We start from the raw sequence: 12,839 nt of genomic DNA, 5'->3' as shown, positions 1-12,839 counted from the left end.
AAAACTCCTAAGTTCTACTGCTTAAGCTAGTGTTCTTCAATTTGATTGATTTCTTTTTTTAATATCTTATAAAAATAAATAAATGTATTTTCAATTTTGGGAGGTACACTTTTCTTATTTTTAATCCGTATAATAAGAATTGAATTAACTAGAATATATCTAGGATTCATTAGTTATAATTGCGCAAAGGCGAATAATCTGGAGCCTCACAAACATAGAACAACTTTGGAATTATAATTTAATGGTATAATACATATGGTCCAACTCTCAAATAGGATCAACATGAGGTGATATCTACTTCCGGAGAAGGTAAGGAGGTTTATTTTAGAGAAACTTATTGTTTTGCCTCTCTTTTTTTCGGGCCTAGATCTATACTCGATTCTTCTCCATTTTGATGATGGGATTGGTGTGATGTATCATGGTTTTTTTTTTTTTTTGGTATACCAGCAGCTCACACTAGTCTCTCGTGAGCATGTTGTATCATGTTTCATTTAAATATATAGAGCAAACTAATGGAATATTTCTTTGGAGAAATTTACACACGGCTTCAAGTGGTTTTGATCTTGGGATGATAATTTGTATATAGTGAGATAAGACACAATAGTAATGCAAATACAAGAATAGATTTTCTAAATTGCCACTCGTCTATTATTCATTACCTCTCAAATATTTGCATATTGGAAGGATCATCGATGGAGACTTAAGCATGTGAAATGTCATGCACCATTATAAGGTAAATAAATGGACATCATGCACACAAACTGTTAAAGTATTCGAGCTAAGCTTGGCCAAGCCTATTTTGGAATCCACTCTAATCAAGTTTGGATTGATGATTGAGTTTGACCAAGTCTAATTTTGAGCAAGCTGAAAAAGGTTTACTTTGAAGAGCTTGATACCCTTGAATTTTGCTAGACTTAGACCATGATTAACCAAAAGCTCAAATAAATTTAAGCTTGGTTCAAAGATTGAAATTCAAAGTCTTATGCAAACAAATATTGCCCTCAATCCATTAAACCAACAATCAAAATATTAGGTCTTATGCCTATTTGACCTATCAAACATAGTATAAGAGCACAATAAAGCCATCAAATTGCTTGGTTCATGCCAGCTAAAGTTCCATACTAGTTTTTTAGTGCTTTCATTGGGAAGAGGCGATGAGATTGATCCAGGAGAATGGAAAGTTTTCTTCTCCTTGCCTAGCATATTTATTTATATCCACAATTCAATAACTGATTAAATTTATGCAGATCATATTATATAACTCGTATAGTGTTTTGAAAGGAATAATCATTCAAAAAATTTTGAACTATTTACATATTTTCAATTTTCTTCTGGACTTAAATTTAGTACAATTAGATTATCAAATTTTTAAATCCATTCAATTCAGATCCGAGCTATAAATTCTCTTTGGCTGCCACGACATAATTGTGATATTATATCATATGAGGGATCATCCTTTTCTGATCATGCGACAAATTCTTTATGGCAGCGTGATGGAATTCATAGCCAGAGCTCTAATTGAGCAAATTTAAAAATTAGATGATCTAATTATACTAAATTAAAATTTTTAAAAATAAATTTTTTTAAGGAATTTAGAATTTTTTTTCGCATGATTATTTCTTTTTGAAATGGCTCTAATGATCCGGACCGCCTAATGCGAAATGAACCCTCACGGCCTTATCCTGAGGTCTCGGCAAAAGGTACATACTACGTAGAGCTCCGCTCTCGGTAGTCGGTAGCAGAAATGACGATATCAATCGTAGCTCCTCCCATCGCTTCCCTCCCCCTTCTCGCCGGCCGGAGCGGCATTGACCGGAGCTCTCTCGGTCTCTCGAACCCCCCGGAAACGTGTTCTTCCTCGCTGCTCCAAACTTCTTTCGTTTCCTCCCCTTCGGCATCTCTTTTCTTCCCTTCTTCTTTCTCTGATAAACCAAACCCACCAGCTTTCGCATTCCTCTCCCTCTTTGTTTATGTTCCTCCTGTTTTATTTGATGAGTGGTGATGTTTTGTAGGGTCTCTGCTTTAATATAATATTTGGTGATTATGACCAAATCCATTGCAATGTTGGACTTTTGTGCTGCGTTTTGTGGATTTGTGAAGTAGGAAGAGAGGGAAAGATACAATTTTGGATTTAACTTCACTCAAATTTCAGATACGTGTTATTTTTTTAATTTGTTCTAGCTACACTAAATTGGTTCGACCAAATATACAATGCTCTTTTTGTTTTTGCATATTTCATGGTAGTAATCGTACTCAAAATCTTGATCTTTTGGATTAATAAAGCTCCTGATTTTTCGGCTCCACCAGTTTTTTAGATGAACTTTTGGGTGTATTATATTGTCCTGTAATCGAGCATCGAATTTCCATTTTCTATTAACTGTTGACGAAAATACAATGTATTTATCATATTAAAAGTGCTCCATAACAGAGTTTGTTTGGAAATCTCAGGATTGCGATGATGCTAAGGAAAGTCTGTCCCATTCTAGCTGTTTTGACAAGTATTGTTGTAAAAGAGTAAAGGTTTTATAGATTTTACGGGCATCAAGAAATAATTCATAAACCAGTTTGATGCCTTAGTGAGAACCATATTTCACAAATATCCACTCATTATAGCATTGCAGTGGTTCACGATTTGATGCTTTGGTGATTGGTAATGGTTAAGGGTTAAAACTGGTGTCTTGTTAAGTAAATAAGGATAAGATGACAACTATGTATTGCATAGACTTATTTAAGCTTTCTTGTTTGTTAGATACTTTTTTTAATTAGTATTTTTGAATGAAACAATTGTGAGGTAAGTTTTGTAATGCAATTGATTTGGGGGCTTGCTGATGCTTAAAAAGAAAAAAAAGAAAAGAAAATACATATTTTACGCTACTCTTATTAAGGCATTTGAAGCTTTTGTACTTATCAGTTGAGTCCAAGTGTCATCATTTACTACTTTAGTTACAAAAAGTTCATAGATTGTACTATCTGTTCTATAAGCAGTCAACCTGACATCAATCCACCGTTTCGTTGATTTGTTCTTAGAATTGATGCAGATAATATTGTCATAGTAAGGTTGATTATCGTGATTAATGAAAAACGAGGCTAAAATTTCTGTATGTCTTCAAACCAGGATTTTTAAATGGCATAAGCCTTTCAGGATATCCATAGTCAGGGAAAAATTTGCAGATATGCTTCTTCAAAGCAAGGGTTTCAAATGCTAAGGGTGAGGCATTAGGTTCAACCAGAATTTGCAGTGAGAGTAGTAACTACCATGTTTAACAAATTTTATCATATCGATATGAGTTATGTAGATGGGCTTACAAAAACCTTTGAAAAAACCAGCCAGCTTATTATCTTGCTCAGGTCATTGATGAAAGTGTCTAGAGGAAAGAGGAGTATACGATGAGAAATGAATTTTCCAATCTTCGATAAGGCACGTGATATGGTCATTACAAGTAGTTCATTGGTATTAAAGTGACTGACTCAAGTTAAAGAAACTTTAAACAAGTTCTGATAAAATTATTGAATATTCAGTTGCACCTCCATATCAAGAATTTGTGGTTCATTCACCTCTTTACACTTGTGAAAGTCTAGTGCATTGTTTAATGAATTTGTCTTGCGCAAATGAATTTGTCCAATACATTCTCTTTAGAACTCGCGCTGCATTGTGAACATCTTAAGCAATATTATACTATTATAGCTTTTCTACATATGGGACCAGCCAGTGTTAACCTATAAGGCAGTGTGCCACTTTCTAAATCCGTTTTCAAGTCAGTATGCCTAAAGTGCCATTTTCTATCTCTTTGATGCGTGGGATCATTTACAGAAATCTGTGCATAGCAGCAGTTATTGCAACTGTGGTCTACTACTAGCTATTGAATTATGATTGTTTGAGGACTCTTGTTGGTGTAAGGCTCTTAATAAAATGTTGTAAACAATTTAAAATCAGGCATTTTACCAATAATATATAGTTTAAAAGTCCAGCAGCAGATATCTTGGTACTACAGATTAATGATGTGTTTCTATAAATTTACAGTGTGAGAATGTTATTCTTTTATCTTGTAATTGATTTTCCCTCTTTCATTCTTATAGGAATTGTAAGTATGCGGCTGTTTTAACATATAATTAATTTTTTTTAAAATCGTTCAGTACTCTATCACTTTAAATCTGTTTTTTAGAAGGCTATTTGACTGAAATTTGATGATTCTTTCATTTTTTTTTTTTTGGATCCAAAATTTTGAAAGTTATTATTTAGATTTTACTTGTGAAAGTTATTTGGTTGTTTACATGCTAAAGCTATAATAATTTTGCTACCAAAAGGCTATAAGCATTTAGAGAAAATGGAAGAGGAAAGCAGAAAAGTAAAAAGAATTTGAAATCTGTGATTTTAGGGATGTTCTGAATTTTGAAAGCAGCCCCATCATATGCTTGTAGAAAAATCATACTTCTAATCACCCAATGCAATATCACAAATTATGATGCTTTTCCTGGTACGTTTATATGCACCTGATATTCCTGCATAATGCAGTTTTATAATATCTAATTATGAACCAAGTATCCCTCCATTGGCCTGTTAATCTTATTATTGATTTATTATACTTCCAATTAAAATTTCTTTCTTTATAGTTATATCAATGGCCATCTTATTATGACAGACATCGAAAAACTGACCAATACAAGCACAAACCTGTAAAGGTAGAAATGATATTGATTGATATTTTTTTCCTGTGGCAATTGTAGGGCTACTGAGGTCACCTATGTGATCACCTCGATTAGTTTTACATTGATCCAGAAGATGATAGTAGTTTCTTTTCCCCCTTCTTTCTTGATAGGTATGAATGTGGGTAGGCACTATTAGCTATTATTGGAACATTACAGTGCACAGCTCCCTGACTATGGGGGTAAACAGACGATGCTATCTTCTGCACTGGTTCATGTTTGCATGTGTATCTTTTTGTCTAAATTTTTATCCATTTCAATTACTGCCACTATTTCTTTTTCAATTCTTTAAGAGTGTGAATTATAGTTTACTTGTGTTAATATTGCTTTTTTACTTTGTATACCATGTCTGTTAGTCTGTCATTCGACTCATGGTGGGTCGGTCAGCAGGTGATCATAAAAGTCCTCTGCATTTGGTATTGCTCATGCAACTGGGATCATACTGATGTAAATTGTTGAACTGTGAACATTGGCTAAATATTACTAGAATTAATTTTCCATGGATAATACAATCTAACCATGTCCTTTTGTTTCAGATGGACTGGGTTCAACCTAAACCATTGTTATTTTGATTAGATTGCATTGCAGAAATAAGTGGTTTTTAGAAACCCTCTTGTGTTCTTCTATTTCCTCTTTGTTCTAATTCTCTCTCCCTCATCGATACTGTCATCCTGGATTCCTCCCTCCTTTGCAGGATCCTAACTTTTTCATCTCATTTTCATTAGTAGGTACATAAAGAAATAGATTAGGTTTGCAGTGCAGAAATAAACGATTTTAGAAAACCTCTTGTCCTCTTCTATTTCCTCTTTTCTTCTAATTCATCTTCCTCAGTGCTCTCATCCAGAATCCCTCCCTTCTTTGTAGGCTCCTAATTCTATTGTCAACCACCGACTCTCAAAAAGAGCTCATTTTTTTCCTTGCCTGCGCCCCCCGCCCCCCCCCCCCCCCCAAAAAAAAAAAAAACCCTGAAAAAAAAAAAATCCTAGTCCTTCCATGAGGTATTATATTCCTTTTTTGTTTCTGAAGTCTAGACCATTATCTCTAGCCAGTGGAGTTTTCATTTGATTGTTGCTACTGCATGAAATGTATGAAGGAAGCAATATACAGGAAGTGAAGGCTAGAAAACCCAAATTAGGAAATGGCAATTTAAGTCACTGCAGAAAATTGTCTTTTTCAGGAAGGGAGGGGGATCAATATGCAGGAACTGAAGGTTAGAATACCCAAATTAGGAAACAGCAAATTAACTCACTGAAGGACAGTATCTCTTTCAGGGGAGAGGAGGGGGATCCACTTGCACTATAATTATCGAGACCTAAATTTTCAGGATGCATTATTTAGGAGTCGAATATAAAATTTCTAGCTGCTAAGCATAGAGGTGTGACCACTGAAGGAAAACCTTTTATATCTATGTTGGATAAACTGCTGAAAAACTGGCATGCTGTGGTCTACAACTTGGCAAAACCAATGTGAAAACTTCAACCTGGTAATGAGAGTATTTACATGAGTTATGTTTGGCTTTGCTCTCTCTTTCTCTCTGTCTCTCCAGCCATTAGGGTGGTTTGTGGATGACTCGGTGTCCAAGAAGATGGTCGAGATGTGATTTGGTTCATAGAGAATTTTTCGAGCGGAGGATAGGGCGTGAGCAGCGGCATGTTCCCTTCTTTGTAGCAGATTGGTGTTTGTGTTCAAGTTTAAAAATCAATTTAGAGTCAACAGCAAGCAACTGTCGTGCATGTGGTTTCTCAATTCTAAACATAGTTTTAGATGTCTCGAAGTTTGAAACAATATTAGAATCCAGAGCTGTATGCATGCCTTGTTGGAGTCTTTTTAACTCTACCTAAAGTTCAGCATAACAGGGGTAAATAATGCATTATATGAAAAGATAATGGAGAAGGGTATGACCTCACAGATATTTGCACTTCCATTCTTAATCATTGCATTGCTCTTGTGTTTGTTATCATCAAGCCATTAAGTATATTAGTGACAAAGTCAGGTAAATTCAACATTTTTGTAACACAATCATGCCAAGATTTTGAAATGTCCTTGGGCAGTGATCGCATGTAGGTCGAACGCACTTGGAAATTTACATTATTATGCATCATTATACAAAGGGGTAAGAGAGAAATGGTTCCAGAATCTACTGCATGATAGAATGTCTATTTTAATTGCAAGAAAAAAAAAACACAATGCATGGTGAATTTGAGAAATTATATTTGGAGCATGCTGCTAATATAACTATTCATTTTTGAAGGAATTCTTAATGTCATTTGTTTTAGGATTCATTTCCAAACAATGGTGCCAATGTGATTGTGTATCAATAATGATTCAGTTCAACAAGCTAATGTGCCTCACAGTTAGATCTATTCAGGAGATCCAAATTGATGTCACACAATGGGCCACTAGACTCCAGTTAAGTTATTCACGATGCCCTCTTCCCTCATGCATTTTCTTCTTGAATTGTAGCTAGTAATGTTTTGTGTTCCTAGACCCAGCTATAATCTTAGTTGCCAAATGGAAGAGTTACTGATGGATTGGCAAATCTAGCTTCTGAATTGAGTGACAATGTTGTTTAAGTTCAAACTCCCCTGCTGCCCCATGTGCACGATGGCGGTTTCAAACCACTCTAGCATGAATATATTCAAGAGAGTCATAAAGCAATAAATTCCTAAAAGCTCTCAAAGCAAGCATCACATCGACTTAGAGCATCCTACCAAAGTGATCAGCCAGAAAGGAGACCATCCAATCCGCTGCTCCATTCGTCTTCCAGTAGATATGTCTCGTCCTAAAGGAGATACATCTTCTCTCCTAACTCCATATGTCCTGATGTATATACACCTCTCTAGCTCGTCTCTGAATCTAGCCAATCACCTCGGCAAAGTCACCTTTAATCAAGATGGCGCCAGCTCTCAAAGTCACCCTCAATCAAGATGATGCCAGCTCTCAAAGTCACCCTCATCTTTCCCTTAGAGATCTGTTTGAAGACCCACGCAGATGCTAGATCTGTTAGCTTGCAACTGGACTTCCCCATTACTGTCATCAAAAAAAAAAGGGGAAGTTTAGGACAATTGGCTTCAGTTGATACAACATTGAGTGGCAAGTCTTAGCAATCAAAACAGAGCCATTAGTTCGACTCAATCTTGCAGTTAGCCACCAACATATAATCTTAGTGATATAACTGTGAGGACCCGTGCGGGCATGTGTTTAGTCCCACATCGGTTATTCGCTAGGTAGATCTTGGGTACTTATACAGGATCAAGGAACCCAAATAATACCTTTCGGCTAGCCATTTTGGATGAGGTCCTGGGTTGTTACAATAACCTATCTAGCGGACAGCCCTATGCATATGGATTGAACTCATTAAAGCACCAAATGGATGTCCCAGTATGCTACTGCCATGGTAAACCATCTTTATAGGATCAAATGATCTGCTATAAGTGGCCTTCAAAGTTTTAAACTCCTTAAATATAACCCTCTTTAGACTAAATTGAGCAACAAAGCTTTACCTTCTCACTACTCTATTTTCATCTCCTTGCTATCTGACATGGCATTTGATGAGCACTGCTATATCAGCAGAGCTGCTATCTGGCTCTATCTGCCAAGAAGGGTCGGAATGATCAAAAACCCCTCTCTAATGTGGTAAAAACAAGGGAGGTGACATATAAATCAGCATATGAGAGTTGTAAGTAAAATTATGCAACATCTTCTCTTTTTCTTAGCTTAATTTCAATCTGGATCTTTCTGAGTTCTAGCCAAGTAGACATAACTCCTTCAGTTTTGGGTTATGAATTGTTCATCTGAAACACTAGATGGTTAAAATCCTCACCCCCATCCCTTAAAAAAAAAAAAAACAAAAGAAAAATTAAATGGAAATCCATCGAATTGGCTCCTCTAATAGGGAAAAGATTCTAACTATTCATAGCAATCACCAAATATCATAGCCTATTGGATGATTTATGGAAATTTGCCCTCGACCGATGAAGCACTCTCTCTTTTAAAATTTTTTCAGATTATTTACACTCAAAAATTTAATGGTCATGACTAATTATAATAAATGGTCAAGAATATTAGATCGGCTAGATTAGTTGTATCGTGACACTTGAAAGGTTCATATTTGGCTTGCATCCAAAATACTAACGATTTGCAGCTGAAATTAACTTTGGTAAAAGGAGTTATTAAGATATAAGATGTTTATTTATGAAAACAACGGCCGAAAGAAAGTTATTTCTATAAAAAAAAAAAAGAGTATTAATAATCATCAAAAAAATGAGTTACCAAGATAAGAAACTATCTACTAAAGGAACTCATTGCTAAAAGCAATTTCCAACCTGTATTATAAAAACAGAAAAATAGATATATTTAGAATCCGTTCAATATACTCAATATACAACTCTACCACCAGGCATCGGTCGTTTTCTATCCAACATTCTCATGGAATACCTGGGTTGGCGGCATCCTCCTAGGATTCTAGGATTCAAAATCCTTCTTGATGGTAAACAAACCTTCCAACCATCAGAGTATGCGTCTTCAATTCTGCTCCAATAGCAAAGGTTCAATCCAATGCCCACGAAAGGGAAGAGCTACTACCGTTGCTTCGAGGAAAGGAGAATCTAAGTCCATCTCCAGTAATAATAATAAAAAAAAAATCTTCCCAAGAAATTTTATTTTGAACCGATGGTGTACAAGGGCCGTGGACAGGGCCACCTCTTACTTCGGAACATTCGAACTATGATGAGTGGTGGTATGGTCTTTCAGGCCAAGCATGTTTTTAGAGAAGGGGTGGCTTCATATATAGCCAGTCACTCCGGAGGTATTCTATGGGTTGAAAAGGGGAGTTACCTAGAGTGTTTCGGAACTTATTGTTTTTTTTGATCGTATTAGATGTATTCGTACTAAAATAATATAAATCATCCATTTCGGAGGAAAAAAAAATGATGATGTACGTACGCATATATCAAATGCTTTCATATATGTTAACATATATAAAAAAATAGTATATTATTCGGTAATCAAGCATCTAGAAGTGGAGAGAAGAACAATAAATGTCTTGCCTTCACGAGAACAAGATCTCCAATGTCAAAACCTGATAATACTCTATACCAACCTTAAATTAAACTCTATCACTTCATTATTCTAATGACCGAGCTAATCTCATCCAGGGGCACCGTGGGAACAAAAACCTCCCTCCCATTTAATACGCGAGACACAGCCTTAAATATTTTCCCGAGCCCTGCACCTCCTCCACCACCAACTTAAAGCCCTCTCCCCCTCCCCACCACCTCCCACCAACCTTTACGCCTCCATGTCGGCAGATTCCCACTCTTCCCCTCTCCCCTCCTCCACGGCCGCCGGCGTTGGCCTTGGCTACGGCATCGCCATCGCCGTCGGCCTCCTCGTTTTAGTCTCCACCATCATGCTCGCCTCCTACGTCTGCGTCCGCGCCAAGGGAAATAACAGCAGCCCCCGCTCCACCGCCGCCGCCGCCCCCTCCTCCACCGTCGCCGGAGGAACCCCTCCCGACGCCGCCGCCTTCGTGGTGGTGGGCCTGGACAGGCCCGCCATCGAGGCCTACTATCCCAAGTTCGTCTATAAAGCGGGCATGGCGGCGGCGCCGGGGCCGTGCCCGATATGCCTGGCGGAGTACGAGGGCGAGGAGGCGCTGCGGCGGGTGCCGGAGTGCGGGCACTGCTTCCACGCCGACTGCGTCGACGAGTGGCTCCGCGTGAGCGCCACGTGCCCGCTCTGCCGGAGCTCGCCGGTGCCGTCCCCCGCAGCGACGCCGGTGGCCACGCCGCTCTCGGAGCTCATCCCGCTGGCGGTGCACGCCAGGTGATCTGCCGCTTGGGTTGGCTGGGAGATGGTTTTAGTCTGATGCTCTGTTATTCTTTCTTTATACTTTAGTTTCTTTCTTTTTTAAAAAAAAAAAAAAATCTTGGTCACGGTGTTAACCTTACAGATAGTCGGCTTATAGTTAGCTCAAAAATTTTGTTCGCACATTAAATTAGAGATCTACATCTACAATAATGAGTTCGATCACTTCAGTGCCTTGTTTGAATCAAGGCAGTGAAAAAACTAATGAAAAACAAATGGTACACATAGAGATGGGCTCTATTTGCTGGTTAAAAATGAGTGAATAGCTATAACAAGTGTGGGAACAACATTTGTGTGATATTTTTATTTTATTTTATTTTTTTTCTAAAATAGATGATTCATATAGTTCTAGTACGAATACATTCAATAGGATCAAAAAAAACAACAAGTCACAGAGCATTTTAGGCAACTCTCCTTCCCCAACCCATAGAATGCCTCCACAGTGTCTGGCCACATACAAAACCATCCAGTCCAGAACTTCGTTAGCCTTTCTGAACACGTGCTTAACTTGAAAGGCCACATCGCCACTGATCATAGTGACCGGTAAAGCTGGAAAAATGCGCTATTCAGTTCAAGTAGCAAGGGATTAAGTAATTAATTCATGATCGGCCTAAGTCGAGTGCACATTGCATAAATAGACCTGCCAGCTGCTCCCTTTACATCACTGTATGCTGCACATGTTCGCCGAGAGCTAAAAGCTCTCCCAAACAAGCAGCGTTTTAAACCAATCTCCACAAGCACAGCCTGGCTCAAGCAACCCAACGTAATTCTTGGCCTCACCTACAAAGCTTTTTTTGTAAAAGTTGCTTTCCCTTTCCTGACTTTCTGCTCAAACGTTCCTGCATTATTTATTGCACGTATCACCGTCTCATTGATAAGCTCATTTGCTGATCAGAGTAGATAATTTCAGTCCCCAAATGGATCAAGGATAGCAAATGGCGAATGCGTGCCCACATCAAGCAGATTTCCGTCCCTATCTGATGCATTCCATCTAATTAAATCACCACATTCTCTTATTTCTAACAAATGACATCCATTAGATTCTCCTACGCACTTACATCGCACCTTTCATCAAAACCCCTAGACAGTTGTCTTGTGCCTGTCATTGAGTTGTTAACCCATGGTTAGCCTGCTAAATATACCATCATGCCAAGTCAGCTGGGGTAATAAAATCTCTCGTGCTTTGTTAGCTAATGCAACCAGCAAAGATATTGTATCCCATATGACGAGCCCCTTTGAAACCTGGAGGTAAGCGTGGAGCCGAATGCAGCAACAACTACGTCAGGGGTTCCCAGAACTGAGTCTCCTCGCATAATGGAACACCAGACTGGGCCTCTCGAGAACCTTTTTATTGGAATGACGACTCTGATGCTGCCCTCGCTTTTGGCCCATGGACAGCAACATAGCCAGGATATCCCATGGAAACCAACATAAAAACTGGCCCGACAGGAGAGAAGGGGAAGGCCGCCCTCCCCACCAAATTGCCATACGCCCAAGTTTATATGCGCTCTTAAAACATTCCTTCACTTGCGATCTTTATTCCTATCACATGATCGCGCTGAAAGTTTATATCCTGGCGCCAAATAGCAAGCCATGCAAACACAACACCACTTCAGAAGCATAAACCTGCATAAATACAGAAGCTGCAGTAGGAGCCCAAGACTATCAATGGATGAGCCATTCTTCACTCTAAATTGACACAGTCAAACGCAATATAATACGAAACGAAGAGGACTCATGTATGAGTTGATCCTCCAGGCACAAATTAGTTCTCAGTAATTCTACACTTCTGAAAAGTCTTTGTTCTGATCTTTTGACAGATAAGCATGAGAAATATGGTTTTGTTCTCATTCTTAACACAGAGACAGACTGACACCATATCCGTGCAGGAGAGGCATACCACGCACGCACTTGCTACGAAGAAAGAGGCTGCCGGTTGTGTGCAAAAAATTAACTCCGCTGCACTGCACACCATCAGAAACCGATAGCATCACCAGCCACTCCTTTGGCATGCGAACCAGAGACAGGCTCACTATCTGAGATGCTACATCTTGCAAGGAATGCATTCTACCTCTTGGGTTCCTGTTAACTCTTCTGCTCCATTGAACTAGCCAACCGGTTGATGCAGCAGTTAGTCTGAACTCACTTCTATCCACCCTTCCCCATTAGCTGCTTCCATTAATATTGATGCCGGTCTTCCTATGCCACAGTGGTCAGACAAATGGACGAGCCAATATTCCATTAATGTCCCATCTTGAAGCATTAAA

At 38.5% G+C, this 12,839-nt stretch overlaps 1 protein-coding gene across 1 annotated transcript; it reads left to right on the top strand.

Moving 5' to 3' along the window:
- Positions 1-9,945: 9,945 nt before the first annotated feature.
- LOC103705104 (putative RING-H2 finger protein ATL69) lies at positions 9,946-12,839 on the top strand. The gene has a single exon (XM_008788718.4). The coding sequence runs from the start codon at positions 10,004-10,006 to the stop codon at positions 10,532-10,534; it is 531 nt and encodes a 176-aa protein (XP_008786940.1). The 5' UTR covers positions 9,946-10,003; the 3' UTR covers positions 10,535-12,839.

Source organism: Phoenix dactylifera, chromosome 12 (genome assembly GCF_009389715.1).
Source record: "Phoenix dactylifera cultivar Barhee BC4 chromosome 12, palm_55x_up_171113_PBpolish2nd_filt_p, whole genome shotgun sequence".
Lineage (NCBI taxonomy): Eukaryota > Viridiplantae > Streptophyta > Magnoliopsida > Arecales > Arecaceae > Phoenix > Phoenix dactylifera.
Note: the sequence above shows the minus strand (reverse complement) of the source record. Positions and strands in the feature narration are given on the sequence as shown.